At 30.1% G+C, this 22,679-nt stretch overlaps 4 protein-coding genes across 5 annotated transcripts; 3 read left to right on the top strand and 1 right to left on the bottom strand.

The window, feature by feature from the left end:
- Positions 1–502: 502 nt before the first annotated feature.
- On the bottom strand, positions 503–2,028 carry LOC145751063 (uncharacterized). The gene is made up of 2 exons (XM_082567143.1): positions 1,864–2,028; positions 503–1,721 (listed from the first exon to the last, which is right to left on the bottom strand). Exons 1-2 carry the CDS (start codon positions 1,959–1,961, stop codon positions 908–910), a joined length of 912 nt encoding a protein of 303 aa, XP_082423269.1. The 5' UTR covers positions 1,962–2,028; the 3' UTR covers positions 503–907.
- A 2,250-nt stretch (positions 2,029–4,278) lies between these two features.
- LOC145750346 (U3 small nucleolar ribonucleoprotein MPP10-like) lies at positions 4,279–6,887 on the top strand. Its single transcript, XM_082566359.1, has 3 exons — positions 4,279–5,860; positions 5,999–6,130; positions 6,573–6,887. Exons 1-3 carry the CDS (start codon positions 4,307–4,309, stop codon positions 6,672–6,674), a joined length of 1,788 nt encoding a protein of 595 aa, XP_082422485.1. The 5' UTR covers positions 4,279–4,306; the 3' UTR covers positions 6,675–6,887.
- Positions 6,888–7,124: 237 nt separating this feature from the next.
- LOC145750729 (chitotriosidase-1-like) lies at positions 7,125–14,151 on the top strand. Its single transcript, XM_082566814.1, has 16 exons — positions 7,125–7,171; positions 8,646–8,670; positions 8,978–9,044; positions 9,196–9,362; positions 9,640–9,795; positions 9,973–10,101; positions 10,599–10,723; positions 11,051–11,165; positions 11,313–11,389; positions 11,670–11,781; positions 12,089–12,205; positions 12,612–12,715; positions 12,983–13,281; positions 13,400–13,515; positions 13,675–13,864; positions 14,009–14,151. Exons 1-16 carry the CDS (start codon positions 7,125–7,127, stop codon positions 14,149–14,151), a joined length of 1,989 nt encoding a protein of 662 aa, XP_082422940.1.
- A 940-nt stretch (positions 14,152–15,091) lies between these two features.
- LOC145750410 (uncharacterized) lies at positions 15,092–19,947 on the top strand. Of its 2 annotated transcripts, none has more exons than XM_082566446.1 (10): positions 15,092–15,178; positions 16,321–16,392; positions 16,555–16,607; positions 16,961–17,015; positions 17,219–17,397; positions 17,464–17,599; positions 18,061–18,272; positions 18,509–18,623; positions 18,754–18,943; positions 19,153–19,947. In XM_082566446.1, the coding sequence occupies exons 1-10, from the start codon at positions 15,124–15,126 to the stop codon at positions 19,229–19,231; spliced, it is 1,146 nt and encodes a 381-aa protein (XP_082422572.1). In that variant the 5' UTR covers positions 15,092–15,123; the 3' UTR covers positions 19,232–19,947. The 2 variants fall into 2 exon arrangements, with proteins under 2 accessions (XP_082422572.1, XP_082422571.1); XM_082566445.1 differs by lacking the exon at positions 15,092–15,178 and adding an exon at positions 15,796–16,018.
- The last annotated feature ends 2,732 nt before the right edge of the window (positions 19,948–22,679 follow it).

The following is a 22,679-nucleotide window of genomic DNA, read 5'->3' as shown; positions in this document are numbered from 1 at the left end:
CTTATAAAAACTACTTTCGTTGTCTGCCCGACAACATATTTTGCTATTGAATTATTCTATTGTGTAAGTCATATTATCAGAAAACACGACTCACCCGAAACAGCCAATCACAACGCTTGATTTTAAAACGCCCTCTGGCCAGCCTACGTATCATATAATAAGCTATGATTCTCAAAATATATAAATGTTTTTGGCATTTTTAGATTAAGTTTAAGATAAAATTTTGTATATATAATAGTCTGCAATTTTTTTGATTGCCTTTTTTATGAAATAAGTTTTTTACCAACAGTTTTTTTACATTTTTGTTACATGGTAATAACAAAAAAATAAAAAAAATAGTGTTAAAAATTTTCAAACCATACTTTTAAATTTGCACAATTTTATTTAAATATGTTAGGTAGCATTAACTTTGCTCAAGTTCAGGGGGTTTATTTTGTCAGCTATTAGGTTTTAAATATAACATGGCCTTAGGCCTATACATAATTATTTCGAAATTTGCGCAATGCTAAATTAAACATCCGTTAATAAAGTTGACCGCTGAATGGAATGTGATATAAAATGTTATGAGTAATAGATTGAGTTCCGTATATACAATTTCTCATATAAAATTGTGAATGATTTTTTCACACGGAGGTATTTCATTTCCGTGTCCTTTATTGTAACACAAAAGCAAAGTACTGAGGTCACAAGCACAGGCACAATACATTTGATACAGCCAAAAAGTGTCATACAATACCTAATAATACAACGATTCATTTTCCATTTTTATGTGGTTGGTTTAACTTGAAATAAAACAATAATTAAATTACTTATTATATTAACACTTATTTTACATTCAACATAAATGGCTATTTGAAAATTTAACAGTTTTACTGATAATGGGGTTAAGTTGTTATAAGATTAATTACTAAGCTAAGGATTGTGTTGGTTGCCCTGCCGTTTCCAGCCATCTTACAATATAGGAATGTTTTCTACGATAATTCGGGGTCATACTTCTTACTAAGGGAAGACCTTTTTGATCCGAAAATGTGACACGTTTTTGTGAAAGCAGTTCAGATTCTTCGGCTGTTTTTGTGTTTTTCTTTTCATTTTCGTGAAGAGAACTGCGTTTGCCTTGGATCCAGACACGTGTTGTGGCGGGAGCGACGCGCAGCACGGGCGCCATCTTGCGGTAGAGTAAATTCATGTCGTTTCTTTTGTACGGCCCAAAGTAGGAGTGTAACTGGGCCTTGTACGCTTCTATTTTGTCTTGTTTTTGTATTTTTGGTGATAATGGTTTTGTTTTTTCGGGCTCCGGTTCAATTTTTACTTTCTTTTGACTAACTCTATTTCGATGACGCAATTCCGGTGATTTTTTTAGCGAATGTATATAGTTGACATGCGGCCTTGGCGAAGGTGACGGTGCAAATTTTTTTCTAACCGGCGGACAAGGCGATGAAAATAAAGGTTTTATTTCGTTATTTGAGCTTCTCAGATAGGTGCTTGGTGCACTCATGGGTACAAGTTTAATTTTGTCCTTAAACGGCCGTTTTTGCGTTTCATTCATTTCACCACGACTTCCTACTTTTAAAGGCAAGTTTGGGCTTTCGTTTGGTGCCAAGCAGAGAAATTGTCGTGTGCTACTTATAAGCGTCGGTGGGTTGTGTGTGTTGAGACGGTTACCTCTGTAGTGAAAACTTTTAAACGAATTGTTCTGTAGCGAAGCTCGACTTAGAAGTGACCTAAAAATAAATACCCGTTTGTCGTATATTTGGCTCAATAAACCAACTCATTCCTTTTTATGAGTAAACTGTTATTTCAGTCAAGAAGACAACTTATGGTTTTAAAATCTAAAAACACCTTAGAAGTAAAATAATTTTTTACCGTTCCACTTTTTCCCGCTTTATGACTGAGTTGATTTTGTCACCTGAAAGTAATCGACGATTTGGACTATACACACGCTGAAGTTTGTTGTATTCCATATTTTATTTCTAGCAATTTATTTAAAAGTTTGCTTTCATTTGTTGATTTTAAATAAACATTGCTACGCCAAACAATCGTTAGCCTTAGAAAATATGCTGCTCTCTAAATATAGGAGGTATATTGGCCACCAGAATGTGAAATTGATACAGGTTTAAATTGTTAAAAGTGATACATTTTCTTTAGATTTATGTGCCTTGTTCAGTTTTATTTTTCATGTTAACGCCTTTTCTTTTGTATTAAGACACGCTTTGAAATTCGATTCTGCTCGGAATAACTGACGTCATCGCTAACTTTTACCAATACTTTAATCAATTTTGTAATATTTTTTGTATTTAAACTTTGTTTTTTATTTGCATGCCAATAATTTTTTTAATAAACAGTTTGTAAAAATGGTAAAATTGCAAAAGATATAGGATTTTGTAAAAATAAACTTAGGCAATGTATACAAAAAACTTTAAAATAATCTGTAAATGCAATTTTTACATTGCTTATATAAAACTGACATAAAAACTTTGTTTATAAGTATATTTTGATTGCTTGAATGTATCTGGGGACAAGGAGTTATTGGAATCGTGGCAGTGTTCTTCAATACGTTTCAATTACTGTCGCAAATCGGGTATCACCCCTGTTGTTTAGGCAAGCCATGTGTTTTTTATTTACAAGCAAAGACTAAAAAGATAAAAAAGTTGTTGTTTGATTTTATTTTGATAGCTGGTAAACTATATTCGCAATGTAAAAGCTACTGTTATTTTAATATTATTCAAACGTCATTGTTTGCATCAAACAGTTTCAGTTTTTATATAACCACAACACTAAGGATTAATCAGATTAATAATTGTAATGGAAATGGAGACGTCGCGTTGGTAAATTATTGGATTTTAGGTACCTATAATATATATATATATATATATATATATATACACAGGATCAAATAAATATTATATTGATATCGAAAAGATCGCATAAATTAAAAAACATATATCATTAAGGTAACAACTACTAAAAACTTTTATATATACTGTACTTTATGCAAAATTTTATTTTGAATATCGGTAAAATAAGGTCTTGCGCTGACTTTATACACGGGGATTTCATCGCCGACTCCCCGCCGTTTTTTGCAGAACAAATCTTCTGGAAACTCTTTAAACGTTTTATTCTTTGTGTTTTAGTATATAAATTTATATACATTAACACGGGCAATAACTCATAACATATTTATGCACATTTCTCAGTGTAAAAAATGATTAATTAAGGAGATATTTTCTTCAAATATCGTTTAGAAAGACGGCCCTATTTCGCAAAATACGTGATATCATAATGCATCGTCTTGTGTCACCTAAAAGCGCGCGCTTTCAAAATTAGTTTTTTATAAGTTTTAGTTTGTAAAATTAAAAAATTGACACGGGAAAAGAAAGATAACATATTTATGCATAATCCTCAGTGTAAAAAATAAAAAATCAACGCTCTATTTTCTTCAAATATTGTTTAGAAAGGCGGCACTATTTGGCAAAATACGAGATATCATTATGCATTGTCCTCTGTCACCTGAAACCGCGCGCTTTCAAAATTAGTTTTTTATAGGTTTTAGTTTGTAAAATTAAAAAATTAACACACCGAAAGAAAGATAACATGTTCTTGCACATTATTATTAAAAAAAAATATTAATTTACTGCTTATTTTGTTTCAAATAATGTCTAAAAAACTGTATATATCTACGCGAAAATAAAATTTCTCGCGGTAATTAAAATGCAAAATCCCCGCTGTTTTGAAAAAAAAATTTTGGCCGAAGTGTCCGGGGGCCGAAGTGTCCGGTTACCATTAATATACATTTGATCCATTTAGTTCATTCGATTCATTTAATAACCCTTTGATATATATTTCGTTTATATATTTGATTTATTTGGTCCATTTGATTCTAGATATTTAATAGGTCTGTAGGTACCATTGGCAGATTGGATTTCAAAGTAGAAAAAGCATTTCAAAACAAATACAAACTGACAAAGCAGTTAATTAGACCTTAAACTGCAAAACAACCCTTTTTTTGTATGCTTCCAAATGAAATCCAAGAATAAACAAAATTTTGTATAAATTTACATATGGATATGTTATATGTATATCATATCTAATGCCTATACATTGGTTATACTTTGTAACTCTTTTTTTGTTGTGTGCTTAAAGCTTCTGCCCCTATGTTAGACTCCTAGAGGTTGGAAGGAGGGTTGGCCTTTTTATTTAATGATTGTCGAATACAATCCGACCATCAAAACCAGATGATTATTAAAAAAAGTTTTAAGCTTATTTTTTTAATTTAGATAATTTAACAATCTGACTGTTGTAACACAAAATGGATAAATTTAAAGAAAACTGTTCAAAGTTTTTGGAACTATCAAGTCACAGTGCTTCCTTTCTTATTGGAGACCAAAAATCTGCATCAGAATATATTAAAATTTGTTCTGATCTACACAGCTTTACAAAATCTTGCCAGAAAGTTAACGAAAACATTCCTTTTTATAAACTTCATACAGACGGGTTTGACGATGAACAAATATGGCAACAAATTGAAATGTTCAATAACGAAAATGTTGGGAGTTGTATGGATGGGATGGTTCAATGCAGGGATAACTCTGATCTTTGTTTAATTAAGAGCAACAGTGTAAAAGATGCGGAACTTAATTCTGATGAGGACTTAATGGAAAGTGATCTTGAGAGCGATGATGTAAATGATGAGGAAGAAGAAGTTTTGGAACAAGATGAATTGGAGGATCCAGATGATGATGATGCTTTAGAGAAGGATGAGGGAATTGATTCAGATAATTCTGAAAGCATCCCAGAAGTTCTGGAGCAAACAGAAGTGGATGATGAATTTTTTAGTTTAAGGAGGATGGAAAAGTGTCTGGATGAGCAAGAAAACAAGGGAGCCGAGGAGAGTGATGAAGAGATTGATTACTTTAATGACATACCATCAACTGATGATGAAGGTGGATTTCCAGATCTTCCAAGTGATGAGGATGCTGAAGAAAATGACCATGATAAGGAGTTTGTTACAGAAGACATTGAATCAACTTCTTCATCAGACGAAGATAAGTTTTCAGCTCGCCATCTAAAACATGACGATTTCTTTCCATCATTAAAAAACAAAAATAAAGATTCACCGCTGAAGGAAGAATTTGAAGAAGAGGAAAATAAAGTTCAAGAAGAAGAAGAACAGGTAGAGTTGTCAAAACATGCCAAACAAAAAAATATGATGGACAAAAGGTTAAAACAATTGGAAGATAGGGCACTCGGCAATCCTGATTGGCAAATGAGAGGAGAAACAACTGCTGACAAACGACCTGTGAACAGTTTGCTCGAGGAAGTTCTTACATTCGATCATGCAGAGCGAACTGCTCCTGAGGTCACTGACGAACAAACACATGACCTGGAAGGTTTGATACGGCAGCGAATAAAAGACAATGCATGGGATGATGTTGAGCGTAAAATTAAAGATCTTAAAACACCGCACGAGTTCAAGAAAAAAATTGTCCTGGACCAAGAACAATCGAAACTCTCTCTCCAGGAGATATACGAGAAAGAATATGTTGCTAAAATGTCGGGCGAAAAGAAAGAGGATAAAGAGGACCCAGAACATGTTGAGATAAAAACTTTAATGAAAGGTTTATTTAAAAAATTAGATGCACTTTCCAACTTTCATTTTCAAGCTTCTGTTCCTGAACCCGAAATTAAAGTGATCACAAATCTGCCCGCAATCGCCATGGAAGATGTGCAGCCTGTTTCCCACTCCGATGCGCAGATGTTGGCTCCAGAGGAGGTACACAAAGGTTCTGAAGTCAAAGGGGAAATGGAGAAAACAAAGACGGATCGTAAAAAACTTCGACGAAAGAAAAAGGCAAAACAAAAGGTAAATCCCTCACGAAACCAGCTAAATTATAGTTAAATTTATTTTCTTTTAGGACATTATTTCCATGGCTCAACTAAACATTTAAATATATAAATTTTAATATTTTAAATTTACTTAATAAAAAAATGTTATATTTAGGCTCGATCATCTCAAAGAAAAAACAAACTTGAAGCATTAGCTGACACAAATGAAAAATTAAAGACAGTCCAAGCTTTAAATAAACTGGAAAAATCTGCAAAAATGCCTGGAAGTCATACAACAATTATTAAGGTTTAAAAATTACTTTTTTACCAATTTTGCTTGATCTTGATGTTTATAACAGGTGGCATATGTAGTGGTTAGAACACTAGGCTTAACTACAGTAGGTCCTTGGTTTGAGCTCCACTGCTTTTATTTTGTGGGCGCCATTTGCAGTTTGTGATGTTATAGAATATAATTGCGCAATAATTAAGCTGCTTGTTAAGTTTGGCTTATCAGGAGTTCACACTGTTTAAGGGTACTAAAGCATTAGAGCAGTGGGGATCGAACCCAGGTCCTTATGTTATGAGAGCCTGCCCAGTCAAAAACCAAACGGCAAATTGTATAATCAATAATATTTCACAAAAAAAAAGACTTTTACAACATTATAATAATGGGAAACCAAACTTAGTTTAAAGAAATTTAAATTTTTTTAATGTTTTTTGTTGGTTATTTGATTAAATTTTGATTTTAGAATTCAAAGAAATCAAAAGAGAGTTTAACTTCATCAAAAACTTTTTTCAGTAAGTTGGAAGAAGGTAAAACGCAAACCAATCGAAAACGAAAAATTGGTTAAAACCCTTTTTTTTATCATTTAAAAACGACAAATTTCTTTAACTTATTAAAACAAAAATCATGTTACAAATTGAAATTAATTTAAGTGGGGTTAACTTATAACACTTAAGAAATTAGAACATTTCCTTTTCTTATTCTTTTTTTTTAACATCGTTTTGGTGTCTTTTTTTAACGATTTTTTGAAATAAATATTGTTAAATGGAATTAGCGACCTGTCAGTCTAAGAACACTAGATAAATATTTTCTATTGCAACATTTAGACTTCAAATAAATTTCAAACTACTCTATAATATTTTTTTCTTGAGCACCAAACTTTTTTCAAAAATGTCAAACTTTTTGAAGTATCACATCACGCCAAACCCAACTTGAAACTGTCAAAAAATTTAATGTATGTTCTCCACTTTTAATAATCGTGTAATTTCCTAATGGAGTGTTTGCTAATGATAACCGAATGGCCACAGTGACCTCACCTCAAAAGACCGAATTCCGAATTGGACAGTAAGTAATTTTGAAGTGCCTGACGTTTATGAGATAACGCATCAATATTCACCTTCCATTAACGTATGTTTTGTTTTTTTAATAAACTGTCAACTCTTACGTCAATGTACTATCTCCGTTAATTTTCTCGAACTAATTAAACACATTAGCACTCTATATATAAGTCTGGTTACACCTTGAAAGGTATTTGGACAAGTAATACACTTAAGGTAAGTTGTGTATTAAATTCTAAACTTTAAAATTTTTTTTTGCGAAAATAACATTTTTAACCTTGTATGTTGTAATTTAACTTAGTATATTGTTAAGCTTGCAAAAATTTTTTAAGAAATATGATTTTTATTTAAACTATTTTAAATAAAAAATGGCATTTTTGTCATAAATATAAACATTTGTTGTTAATTTTCTAAATAATTAACATTTTTGTAATTTGTTATTTTAAAGTTAGTTTTTTACGGTTTCTAATATAAAAGTTTATTTTCATGACATATAAAATAATTAAAAATTGTAGTTAGTGGTTTTGACTAACTATACTAAAAATACGTAAGCTCTTTTTCAGCAAATGTTGAATAAGTTATTATTTTAAAAATGTTAAACAAAATTTGACTATTAAAATATTATAAAAGTATTTATTTTTAAAATAGGTTTAAAAAATTAAATCAAATTTTTGCTTTTTTAAAAAATATATAAAAGGACAATTTGAAGTAGAACTTTATTTTTTTATTGTTAAACTTTTTTAGCCCTCAATATTTAAGATCTTAGGTTTCGTAAAAAAGAATAAATTCATCTAATAAAAAAGCAGTGATTTAAAAATAATAAAATCTTAGGAATATTAAAAATACTATAAACAGCTCAATTTTAAAGTAGAATTTATTTTCAAAAAAAATCACTTGCAAATCACCCTAGTGTTGGGTGCTGTCATTGTATAAATATAAATTCAGTAATTCTTCCTACGCCTTGCGCTATATGTTAAACAAAAAAGTTTTTCGTTGTGTGTTTGCATTGCTATAAAAGTAAAAAAACGTAATTGCAAACAAACGTCGACTATCTATTACGTGGGTAGTAAACTACTTACAAACACATGGCCAATTGCTTGGCAACGTTTTCATTTGACCTGTTCCTCTATTTAACTTTCGTCCAAATATGACGTCATAATGTCGTACGAAAACAGTCTCTATGGCATTTACAAAAAACTTAAAAGGAGAATTGTATCTTAAATCTATGTAATGTTTGCATTTAAATTATTGCTTTGAGCATAGGTTTTATGTTATGATGTAATACATAAACAACTATCAATGTCAATAATGTCGCCTTTGAGCCTTATATATATTCTGTTTTCTAACACAAGCATGTTATAACGATCTGTAATTATTTTCTAAGCTTTATTAGACAATAGAATACTGTTAGCTGCATCGTTTTTACTGTTTTGCATAGGTTAAGCATTTTTTTTAAACTTATTTATTATTTTTATATACAGTTATTATATTGGATCAATACAAAAGGTAAGTACAAAGTTGATTATTATTAAAAATACAAGAAATTGCGTTATCTGTTTATTTTTGTGCTATTTGCGGACCGTTGTTTAAGTTTGGTTTCAACAAATGGCAAATTTCTCAGAGAATTTCGTAACACGAATTATGCTGACGTAACAAAATAAAAAGATATAAACATAGCCTTATACTTTTTAAAATTTAAATATAAGTGAACTGTTTGAGAAAAAAGGTTGTGTTCAAATTAAAGTTGTTTTATGTGACTGAATTGCTATTGGTAAAAATCATCTAAGTGTACCACATTTACATTTTTTTACAGATGAAGTTTTTCGTGTTGTTATTAGCTGCGGCCGTTGTCGCTCTTGCAGCATCTGCCGAACGAAAAGGTAAATAGAATAACAAGTTTAACTTTTGAGCAAAAAATATATTTTGTTATATATTTTACTTTAACTATTTTGGTTATTAATAATCCCGCAGTGTTGCATGATTTTTAAACTGTCAATTGGGGTTGGATTTTACCTATTTTGTTGTTTAAAGCTCGACCGAAACTCGACGACATAGATTACGATTATCACCGTATCTGTTACTTTACTAATTGGGCCCAGTACAGACCGGGCGCAGGAAAACACTGGGATAGTGATGTAGACCCACACTTATGTACAACTCTCGTTTACTCATTTGTTGAAATAGGAACTAATAACGAGGTAAGTCAATTTTTTTAAATGTTTAGTTTGGCACTTTTTTTACTTTAAATTTAGAAATTTCTGATATCTTTTTTAAATTAGAAACATTTTTTTAATAATTTCTTTAAGCTGTTTTTATGTGTTTATAACATTAACTTATTTAACTTTACATAAGCAGCATATAGTTATAGCAAGTTAAGTTTTTAAATCTATGTAAGTTTTAGCATTAGGGTTATCAAAACAAGGAATAAAAATGAATATGTTTCATCATTTAACAACTTTTTGATTTATTTTGTAGTTGAAACTGCGTGAATGGAATGGAGATAAGTTAATTCAAGGACTTGTTGATTGGAAGCAGGCTAACCCCGATCTAATAATAACTGCAGCAGTTGGGGGTTGGAACGCTGGGACAGTGCGATTTACATCAATTTGCGAGTCCGAAATAAATATGCGGGTAAGATTTTATATATTGCGTATTTTAGAATTTAAAATCAATTTAACTAGTTTTGACTTATGTATTTTAATCTAGTTTGATAAGAAACAAATTAATTTGAGTAAAATATGTAAAAAAAAATTTTAATTGAAAATTGTTAAACCCCATTTTCAGCACATGTTAAATTTCTTTATTTAGAGTTTTGCAAGAACATCTATTACATTTTTGAGAGAATGGAAATTTGACGGTTTAGATTTGGATTGGGAATATCCCGGAAGTAGAGGAAGTCCTCCAGAAGATAAGCAACGATTTACAGAACTCGTTAGAGTAAGATTTTTTGTAGCTTGTGATCTTATTAATGTCGTTAAAATAAAATTTTATAACCAAATAACATTAACTTAATTATTTTTTTGTTGCTTGTAAAGCTATTTTTTCTTTGTTTGTATGCGAAAAAAACATATGGCCATTCGCCACTGTAATAACGGTCGTAAGAAATCTAAATATAAATTTATATTCTTGATAAAGCAGATGGTAATATTCCCAGATATGTTCTTTGAAAAATAAGTTTTGTAAATGTTTGTCTTCGGCTTGATCTATATTTATTTAATTTATATTTTTGAATGTGTGTTTTATAATTTTATGTACTGGTGGTTTGTTAAATTTTATAGTTTTAAAAATAACTATATATATTAACAACAATACAAACATTTGTTTTTTTAATCTAAATACCAATTTTTTTATAAAACAATGTACATTTTTTCATGATTACTTTTTCTAATAAAGTCAGGCAGGGTATATGTAACTATTTAATTTTTTATAAACAGATTATTCTGGAAGAATTTGAGGCCGAAGTTCGACCTGCTGACGTACCTAGATTGATTGTAACCGCTGCCGTACCGGCAGGCTGGCAAAATATTGAGGCCGGATACGAAATTGCAGAAGTTTGCGAGTAAGCATAAATTCAAACACTTTTAAAATAAATTTTATAAATAAAGTATTTAAAAAAAAAATTTTATCGTAAAATGCAGCGGAAATTTTTTTAAAATCAATTTTGGTAGACAATTACTTATATTAGTACGATATCATTAGCAAATTAAAATACACTTATTTAATAAATTAGCGATAAAAACGTTTTTACTATTTAAAATAAGGTTTTTGAGATTTTAATTCAAATTTTATTTAAATTTTATAACGCAATTTTTTTTTTTTTAATAACGCAAGTTGTTTTTTAAGATTTGGTTTATATTTGTTTTTTAATTACTTCTTTTGTAAATAGATTGTTAGATCTTGTTCACATTATGACCTATGACTTTCATGGTGGCTCCTTTGACCTTGTTACTGATCACAATGCTCCTCTGTATCCTAGAGATGATGATAACGACTTCAACGTCGTAAGAGACGATAAATAGTTTTATAAATTACTTTTAAAAAAAACAAGGTTGAAAGTTTATTAAAAACTATATTGTTTAAAATCTTTTATCTCACCAAGATGTTTTTTTTGTAATATATACCAAATAACGCTTACAATTGCTTTTTAGCACTCAGCAGTAACAAGGTGGTTGGCTGGAGGTTGCCCTGCGAGGAAACTTGTTCTAGGAATTCCCACATACGGAAGGTTTGTTAAAGTTATTAAGAAAAAATGTATTCAATGTTCCTAACTTAAATTTTTTCTACAATTTATACAAACAAACAATATACACATATTATTGAAATAGGTAAACAGAAAAATGATTTTTTGCACTTTTTAAAAACGAATATAAGTACATAATTTTTTTGCACATTCATTTTAACTCGTTTGGAAGTTAATTTAATCAATATGAATTATTTTAAATTTTACATTTTTCACGCGCTCAGTTTTAAAATATTTATTATTTAGTTATATATATTTTTAATAGAACTTTCACCCTTACTGATCCAAGTAACAACGGTTACTATGCTCAAGGTAATGGTGAAGGTGGGGCTGCTGGTACTTATACAAGAACGGAGGGATTTCTTTCATACTACGAGGTTTTTATTGTTATGAATAAAGAAAAGTTTTTTGTTAAAAATAAAACGAAGAATAGGACTAAAACCTAATATTTTTTATGGTTTATACTCTATTGTAATTAGTACAATTATAAAAAAACAGCCTAGATAACCGGCAATTTTTTCAATAAATACAATTAATCAATTTGTAATTGACGTTTTCCTACAAATGTTTGGTAACTTTATATATACACATACAGGGTTTTAAATTAACGTATTGCAAGTAGTTTTACACGACCTACTGAAAGTTACTCAATAGCATCTACTGTAAACTATAACACTTGTTTAGATTTGCCAGTTGTTTAGTCAGGCAACTCTGATTTGGGATGACGACGTGCAAGCACCTGCTATAGCTGTTGGAGATCAATGGATTTCTTATGACGACGTCGAGTCAGTTGCAACGAAGGTACAACTTTAAATATCATTTTGTACTTGTGCAAACAATAGCAATAAACTATTTTTTTGTAACGCTAAATAAATATTTAAAAGGTGACCTCTCTGTAAGGGTAAATATTTTCAATTGGATTTTTTATCTATATTGTTCAAGTCTTGAACGTTTAGGATTATTAAAATTATTTTGTGTATTTTTTTTCTAATTTTCTTCGTTACCTTACATCTTGGGCTAATATGTTTAATATTGTAATAAGAAAAAAATGTGGCATTCAGACGTGTTTTAGTTATTTTTTTATGTTATTAAACTCAAGGGCGATTAGGGCGGCAATGTAGGCTCGTGATTTGGTGCCATTACCAGTCTCGTGATTTGATGCCATTACCTTCTTCACATTTATTTTTCAATTTGTTTGTATTTTCAGGCACAATACATGAAATCCATGGGACTTGGTGGTGCTATGATTTGGGCCTTAGCGTTGGACGATTTTTCGGGCATGTGTGGACAAGGAAGATACCCGCTTATGAGGTGCAAATATACAAAAAATCTAAAATCTTACAAACAAAAATTTGCCATGTTGGAGTTAAAATTCTTTAAAATATAAAAACAAAAAAAAAATTTGTTAAATTTTAAAATTGCAACGTTTTTGAAAAGCTAATGTCACCTAAAATATTTTGCTATAAAAAAAGTAAAAAATCGTAACATAATATTGCACATGCAAGCCCCTGACAGTTATATTAAGTCAAACAACTTTATATAAATTGACACAAACTAAATACTATAACTTAAATTAAGGGAAATCTACTACGAACTGGTCGGTGAAGACAGTCCCGCTTGCCATTTGATCCCAGTTGAAACTGTGACCACTTGGTGGCCTCCTGCAGTTCCACCCACCGCCCCACCACCAGTATACGACTGTTGGTATGAACTAGCCCCCGGTGAAACTACCCCACCTGCCCCAACCACGGCCTACCCCACGACTAACCCTATAACCACCTCAACCGAGCCTATTAGTACGACTCCTCCAGTAAGTACTGACCCCTCTTCTACGACTACTGATAACGGAATACGCTCAACCATTGATAGATGTGAAGGTATTTACATTACCAATTATACCCTTATAAGTTTTTAGCTAATTTTGGGAAAATTTTTTTTGTTATAACAAATAAAAACATTTTTTTTAATCTATATTTTGTGTTGTAACAATTTCAGGGTCAGATTGCTTCTTATCTTGTACCTTCAAGACAGATGGTTTTTACGCAGATCCATATGACTGTACGAAATTCTACCAATGCTCTAGTCAACAAGTGTATCCAATGCAATGTGCTGTAAGTTAAATTTTATATTACCAAATTAGAGTGTGGATACACAAAAATGAAAAGTAAATATACAAAAATGAAAATGAAAAACTGTTTAAATTATTAAGAGTTTTTGGTATTATTGTTCTGTCTAACTTAGGTTCAGCTGTTATATTATTTTTTGTTTAGAATGGACTATACTTTGATCCAACTATAGTTGCTTGCAACTTCCCGGAAAGCGTTGACTGTACTCCTGTAACAACAACTAACCCCGATACAACAACTGATCCTATCACAACAACAACTTCTGCCACTGTAACAACAACTTTTCCAACAACGCCAAATCCAGTAACAACCACCACATCATCGTCATCTGAAGGTAGCCAAAAAAAAAATTTTTTTTCTTAAAAGTCATTTAGTACAAGTGAATTTTCCATTAAATTAAAAAATAAGTTTTGTTACTTTATTACACATCGTATAGAAACACACTTTGAAAACATGCTTTTATTTTTATGTATTACAGATTTTTGTGCTGGTAAGGCTGACGGTAATTACGCTGACCCAACCGACAATACCAAATTCTATCAATGTAGCGGGGGCATCTCAACCATACAAGAGTGTGCTCCTGGTCTTATCTACGATGGAAGCATATGTACCTGGCCTTAAGCTTTTTTAATTCTTAGCATATTGAATACAAAGTTTCCTCAAATTTTGTTTTCATCTTCCTTTTTTACAGGAACTCAGTAATATGCATTTAGGTTTATCTAATTACGGGTGCAATTTTAATTATTTTAATAAAAGAAAATAAATGGAAATTTATGGCATTTATCGTGTTTGAATTTAGTTATTTGTACTAGCATACTATATTGCTCGGCAAGATTGGTCAAGCAGTTAGTTAGGGACCGAAATCTAAAGAACTTTAATGTACGTTTGTTTGTATATAATGACGTAACCGAAGTGGACAATAATTTTTTGCATTGCCTTAATCCTATTTTCGGCGGTCTACATGGTTCATTTACCTTGCGCAATGCGCTTTAGAATTTTCTGTAATTCGAAGGGCAGTTTTTAATTTAAAGTTTCGTTGCACTACTGAGTTAATAACATTTACATGAAAAGTTGTATCTTGGTCACCTTAATTAAGGGTTTTAGGTTTTATCCTTTTAAGTAATTACAGCAATAAGTAGTATGTCTTGTTTTGGTTAGCAAGATATGATACAAAAATTAAAAAAAAACAGTTAAAAAACTATTTAGGCAAAAAAGTCAATTTAATTACTTATATTACGTAATATATTAAGTAAATAAAAGTTATTGGTAAAGAAAAACTTGTGCGTCGCGGTAGTCTAATGTGAATGAATATTTTAGTAATTGTTAACTTAATACTAACATAAAATAATGAAAGCAATTAACTAGAAAATTAGTTTTTATGATGTGCTAATGTTAAAAATTGTTTAAAACATAGGTGGACATAAGTAGGTTTATTTTTTGCTAAAATGTTATGCTGATTGTTGCAAAATGGATACAATATCAGCAATACGCAAGGTGACGTTCTTTTTCACTTTTTATCCAGCAACGGTTTTTGGCCAAGCATTCTGTAGCGTATCTGCTTCTGCGTTGGTGGTAACAACATTTGCCGCTACGATGGCTCTTTTCATTATCATTCTGGCTCTTTATTTGTTGACAAAAAGAATTTACAGTAAGTCAATATTGAAATAACGAAAGAATAATTTTATAGTGGTGTATAAAAACTGATATGCCTATTTTACAAAAAAATTCAGTTTGTTAGGAGAGGTATTTTAAACTAGGGCTTAACTTAGTTAAAATAAGTAAGGGCTGAGAGATCTATTTATGCTTGACTGACTGAATTGTAAACGCCCGTAGTCTGTTTAGGTTAATAACATTTTTGAAGCATGGTATTTACAATTTTTAAGAAAAAAAATATTATGGCATTATACAATTAATGATTTTCAAGAATTGGTATTTTTATAGTCTAAGACAGATTAAATAAGATTTAAACCTTGTATTATTGAACGAGATACTATACCGAAACATAAATACCAGAGTTATTTTGCTAACAGTTCACGTAAGTTCGGTGTTTCAGATTACCGGGTCACGAATGAACGATTTCACGTTTACCTTGCACACAAATAAAAGAGTTTTATTTCAGTAAATTGCACCTGAAAATATGTCAGTTTTATACTAACTTGTTACATATAGAAAACAGTTTATTTTTCAAAATAGGAATACTAAATAGTTTAGCTGCTGACTTTTATAGTATAAATTATTTATAGAAAAATAAAATAGTGTAAGTGTGTATGCCAAGATTTTACAACCAATAAACTATATAGTTACAAAGGGTTGCTACTAACGGTATAATGGTATATCTTTAGAAGTGTTTTTAATGTAAATATGACCTATTTATTGTCCCTTTCATATGGACCCGGTTACTTAGAATTTTTTCTTGATTTGTTTACTGTGGTTATTATATTAGACCTTATTGGATTAATATTGCTTGCAAGGTTTTTATGGAAGTCCAGTAAGTTAAATTAAACTGTTTTCATGTTTTTTCAACTTAAAAAAACTAAGAGCAAATAATGTAGTGAAAACGATTTTTCGTTTAAACTAGTTTCGTGTTGCTGACTTTATTGTTTTCATGAAATATTGATGTTAAACGAATGGCACAATACACTATGTACACAAGCATATAGTACCCTAAGTTAAGTCTGCAATGTTTTATAGCAATCGATTTGTTGGCTACTAAAAGATACGGAAATATTTAAAACATGCCCCTAGCACAAAGTTGTTGTAATTTGTCGTAATTTAGTTTTATTTATTTAGGTGGAAAAGTGCCAGATGGAACCTTAAGCGGTTACGATAACCCATTAAGTCTTACACAATCTTCTATCAGCGGTAAGTTAACGTTAATTAATAGTAAGCAAGGGGACAAAAAAAACAGTACAAATCTAGAATTAACCATGAACATAATTAGCCTTAATTGTATTTGGTTATCATGTAGATATTAACAAATAAATTAGCAAAAAAATATTAATTTTACGATTTTTGACATGTTAGAACATTCAACAAAAGACTTGGTGGACTCTTCTACACAGACTGAAAATATTGCGGTATTTGTTCACATTTATTTTTGACTTCTAACTATTTGTCTTTCGTGATCTGTATATTATTTCTCAATATACGTTTAATTCACCAAAACAAAACAAAACATAGAAGTTTTATAAATTTTTAAACAAAGTTTAGAATTTCATTACATTTGAAACTTTTTCTTTGAAATTGAGCAAGCACTGTATCCTATTTTGATTAGCTTCTTTAGTTTGGTTTATCGGTTGATTAACGTTATCAACTTTATCGACCCTGTTTTTACCACACGGCCTTCCATACCATTTTTTTCAGTGCCATTTTTGAAAGCAGTATACCCCAAAACCGATTAGGTTACACTGTTTTTTTGTTATATATTTAGGAAGATAACGAAGACAAAGTTAAAGAAAGGCTTCTGCCAGCAGTGGAAGAAAATGGTTAAAACAATTTTATTATACGTTTATTTCAAATTTTGAACTGTTTGTAAAAACGATTTTTTAAATAATTTTGTTTCGTTTTTTTACAAATGTTGGTTAAAACACTTTAAATACGTTTAGATAATCTAAACAAATTTTGTTTTTGAAACATTTTTATGTTAGTATAATTAGTTAAAAATTATATTTAAATAATAAAAATTTAGTTGAGCCTGAAGTTGCAAACGATCCTCCTCAACAATCTGCTCCTCCTCCCTTAGAAAGAAGAAAGTCACGTGACGACATTAAGTTTAAATCCGGGTGGAGAAAATCTGTAAAACTTCAGGATCTTTTGGATGCAAAACTTATTCCTGAATCAAGAGTCCGCGACCTTGAGCTTCAAAACGTAAGTTGTTTTACTTTTGACGTTATTAACTGGCAGGATGACGTCATGTTACATTTTTAATTTTAGATAACAGAAGAAGAGGTGGAGCGTGAACTTCAACCTTTCCTGATTGGTCAATTTCCGATCGCAGGAATTTACAACGATAAAAATGAGCAAACATTGTCGTTATTCGATGCTTACAAAAAGGATATAATATCTAGAGGTATTTGATGGTTAACATAATACTTATATTTAAATTTTTTGTATATATCTTTATCCTTGATGTGGGAAGGTCGAATGTGCGACCTAAACATAGAGTAACAACTCTTACCACGACCCATTCTCGGGTTGCCTGTGGCAGTTTGGGATATTCTAGATTATTATTGCCCAATAATTATGCTTCTGATTAAGTTATGGCTTAGCAGGAGTTCATACCGTTTATAACGCCTTACTCAAGGCAAGGCGCTATAGCATGAAAGCAATGAGGATTAAACCCATACCTCATGTGGTGTAGCAAGTGTTTTTATCACAATATCACGCTGCCGGTTGACGTAACTAAATTAGTATATATAAAAATGTAATACATGACAAATGTGTAACTAGCATATATATGCTAAACCCGTTTGTAGGTATTTGTTTATTTTTATACAAAAATAATATATAAACACAAATTGCCTTTGTTAGGCACCGCTTTAAGTCTTCTAGAGGCACAAGCCGCTGTAGGAAGTATCATAGACCCTTTAACTGGTAACACCATGGGTGTAGCTGAAGCATTGGAGGTCGGTTTGTTGGATCGACATTTTGCTGCTGTGTTAACTAGGGCCGAAAGAGCTGTGCATGGATATAAAGCAAGAGGCTCGAGCGAAACATTGTCACTGTTTCAAGCAATGAAAAAAGTACTTAAATGTTTAATTTGGTATATAAGTTAAAATATAAATTACTGATTTTGTTTTTTTTATGTCGATCTTCATATATCCTTAGTACATTTGTTCGGATTAAATTTATTGTAATAGCATGTTTTGTGATATATTTTCTTTTGGTTATCGTTAGATAATCTTAAATTTAATGTTTAAGTTACGTATCTACAAATAATTATATTTTTGATAGCCAAAGTTTTTTATATTTATATCAGGGTCTTATAGTTGAAAAACATGGCATTAGATTGTTGGAGGCGCAGATCGCTACTGGGGGTATTATTGATCCAGTTGCTAACCATAGACTACCTGTTGAAAAAGCTTTTGAAAGGGGTAACGTCAATAAAATACCTAAAACGATATAGGATATACTTTGCTGTCTTGCCGTTGAAATAACACGCGACTTATATATAGTCAAGCAACCTTTTTTAAATTGACAACTTTTTAAAGTATTTATTTGCAGGTCTATTCGATGAACACTTGCACGCAACGTTAGAAGACCCAAGTGACGATACGAAAGGATTTTTAGATCCAAACACAAACGAAAATCTAACCTATTTGGAGTTGATCAAGAGATGTGTAGTTGATCCAAATACAACTTTTTCACTTTTGCCTCTTGTGAAACCGGAAGAAAAGGGATTATATAAAACAAGGTATGCCTAACCGCTATGTAAGATTAAAAGCTATTTTCTATAAAAAAAAAATTTAAAATATAAACTCTAAATGAAAATTTAACTAATAATTTACAAAAGTTTAAAAGAGTTGATAGTTTTAACAGTACTATATTCAGTTTTTTCTCATAATGATTTGTTTAAATGGTTTAGTAAATCTAAGCCAATATTTTTGTATTGTTGCTTTTTAGGGAGCTATCTACTTCAATAGGGCAAAGACTTTCCTTGAAAAGTCGTTCCAGTTCCACTGGATCACCACCATTTGACTAACAACAAAATACTTTATAAATTAACTTGCACTTAACATTTAAGTTTAAACCATAAAAAACAAATGCTGCTATATTTGTATTCAAATTTTAATTCGGTGTTATATCATATGTTTAGTTTTTAACATTACAAAATCCTATTTGTGCATATGGGTTTAAAATCAAAACACAAAATAATGAAATAGCATTTTGGTTTTTAAAATTTATTTACAAATGTATTCAAAACTAACATAATAGAATTATATTAACGTTTTGTAATTGTTCCTTCATAAGTTACTCCTATTTAATATAAATATAATCAAACCAAATTGCTGTTTTTTGGAACTTAAATATTTAAACTAGAATTTTAGATTCAATCAAAATAATAATTTTAAATAAAAAATAAATATTTTAACTTTAAAAGAACTGATTTCTCAGTATTGGTAATTCTTTTTTACATTTTTTACTTTATTTTTATATATCAAACATAACTTTTAGGCGGTAACAGCAATTTTATTAGCATTACATTACTGTTAATCTAAACATGAATCATTATATGAAATGACAAATTTTACTACAAATTTTAAATTTTACTTAAAGTAACCTGAGTGACAAATTATGCCCTAATTATAAACGGGCCATTGCATCTGTTTATAATAAAACATCAAGAATATCTACACATAATAATTTTCACGTGACTGGAGTAAAAGATTTTGTGTCTGACTCATCAATATAGTTATCTACAACAGTACGTACATGTTAGTAATATTTGTGATGTAATGTCATTTATAAACATTTAGTTTACTGAGATTGTTGTGGAGTTAATACAAATATTTCTACAATGAAGTTGTTGTGGATGTTAATGCTTGGTCTGGCATTTAGACTGTCAAAGACACAAAATACAAGTTATTCTGTGCAAACCGAAATTATTTGCAACTTATTGGAGAACTACGTATTTTGTGCATCGAGTTCTGATGTTTTAGTTGTAGAAGATGCATTTTATGGTAGAAAAAATGCTGATACGTAAGTTTAAAAAGTTTTTTTTGTGGTTTACTGTAACCTTATGTTTTTAGCTAGTTATAGGTAATCCACATAATTATTAAATAATGACTACAGATTGTAAAACATTTAGTAGTTAAGGACAATTTTTTTAGTAAGTTTTTTTTATAAATTTCTTGATTTTTTTTTCATTTATTCGCCTATTAAAATAATTAACTAAATGTGGCTTTATAGTAAGTAATAGAAAATGTGTTAAACTATTTTTAAATGTCACTAATAATTATATTATTATAGGTGTAATAGAGATAATTTACCCGACCAAGACACCAACTGTGTCAGCGAGGGATCATATGACGTCATCAAAGAAAAATGTCACTGCAACGCGAACTGCTTTCTTGAATCATTCGACATTCGTTTTAACGAGAGTTGTACTAATACAACTAAATATATTAACGTTACCTACTGCTGCGTACCATTAGGTGATTTTTTAGTAATAAAGCCTAATTTGTGGACAAATTTCTTAGTGCCAGGATAGAGTTGCTTTATATTTAGAAAATTCTTTAACTATAACTTTGCTCCAAGTTTATCAATTAAATTTAACTTTGTTATAATTTTTTTTAAATATTTTTATTTGTTTTTTTATAAAAGAAAAGTTTTTTTTTTGTAGATGTATGCGAGGCATCAACGTCATGTTTTACAAAAGAAACAACAATCGTTGCCATGACAACATCTCCTACCCCACCCACTACGCAAACCACCACCACTCCATCTACCACGTCTACAACAGTGGAATCAGTGAATCCTGGTCTATCCACGTCTACCCTTGCCCCAGACGGAAACGGCGCTGGTCAAGTTGGAGTGGGCAATATGAGCACAACTTTAACATCTACCACAGAGTCTGCTTCGCCCGATGGGTTGTTTGTTATTGAAGATACATACGTTTGGATTGCAATTGCCATATCGTTGCTTGGCTTTTTTGGAATTGTAGCCTTTCTGTTGGCCAGAAGGTACAAAGAAAAACATGCCAAAGAAATGTATGCTTAAATATTTAACTAGAACTAACTGAAATATAGTGCACAGAATATTTTGTGTACAATTTAGGTGGAATTTTTAGGTCATTACAATTTTGGGTGATAGCGTATGCGTTTTTAGATAGTTAAACCTACTAAAACAATTGTTATTTTTTATTAATTTTATTTCTAACTTTTTTATATAAATATTTAGAATAGATTTTTATTTTAATTATTTATTTTTAATACAATATTTCACAACTATAGTGTATATAAATCTCCTTATGTTATTGTTTACGTAATGCTACGTTTACGTTGTTATCAGTACGCTGATTACAATTACAACTACAACTTTGCGCTGATTACAACTTGCTTAATTATAACTACCAGAAGCAACTTAGCTATTTTTGTCGGGAGGGCAAAGCGAGGCAAGCATACAATACAGTAACAGCTTGGCAAGCATACAATACAGTATCAGCTTTGTTTTAGTGGTAAAGTTGTTGGTAAAAAAATCATGTTGTAACATAAAATTATTTAGTGAGAAAGGTTAATTAATTCTTTAAATAAAACGTTTGTTAATATATTAATGACAGTGACAATACATTTTTCACGATTGTAATTAAACTAAGGTAAGATGTAGATAAAATGCTAAACATTAGGAAACTTTAACATAAGAAACATAGAACTAGAAAGTGTATATAATTAGAAATATATTAATCATATCAGTTGAAAAAAAACAGGATTGTTTCATTGAACATAACTAAAACAGTTAATATGATTACTTTTTTACAAAAAAAGTAATCAATCAAATGCATATATTTTATTTGTAACAGCTATATAATGAGTTAGTAGTGCTTAAAAAAACGAAAAAAAGGAATAAAAATAAAATTTTAACTAAATATATCAAAAATTGCAACTATTTGGAATTATTCAGTATTCACAATTTTTTAAATTTAGATGTTAAATGTTATGACAAATAATAAAATTTACTTTAAAATTGGGCAAAAATAAACCACAAAACAATGCAGTGGATTGGAGTTTGATCGAGAAAATGGAAACCGTATATTATAAGTTGAAGGTAAATTTAGGATTTTTTAAATTATAAGAAGGTAAAAACATTTTAGAACACGGTGGTTTAACAAACCTATTAATAGAAATATATTATATGAGTTAAACAAAAACATTTTTTTCAAAACTTAAAATCATTGACACTTTTAAAAGCCCGGTTGTTTAACTAACATTTTTTCAAAATTTTAATATCAGATATAAATATATATTTTAGTGATGACAAATTTATTAAATTTTTGCGAATTCACCAAACTCAAAAAATTGTATTGTAACAGAAGCGTATTGTCGTAACTAAAATTCCGGATAAAACATTTCACAGAAAAATGCAATGGAACAAAAGTTACAGCATTTTTATGTCTCACTAATATTGTGACGTATTAACCTATACGTTGGTAT

The sequence above is a fragment of the Corella eumyota genome, chromosome 4, assembly GCF_963082875.1.
Source record: "Corella eumyota chromosome 4, kaCorEumy4.1, whole genome shotgun sequence".
In the NCBI taxonomy this organism is placed as follows: Eukaryota; Metazoa; Chordata; class Ascidiacea; order Phlebobranchia; family Corellidae; genus Corella; species Corella eumyota.
The sequence above is the reverse complement of the archived record's forward strand: the minus strand, read 5'-3'. Positions and strand labels throughout refer to the sequence as shown.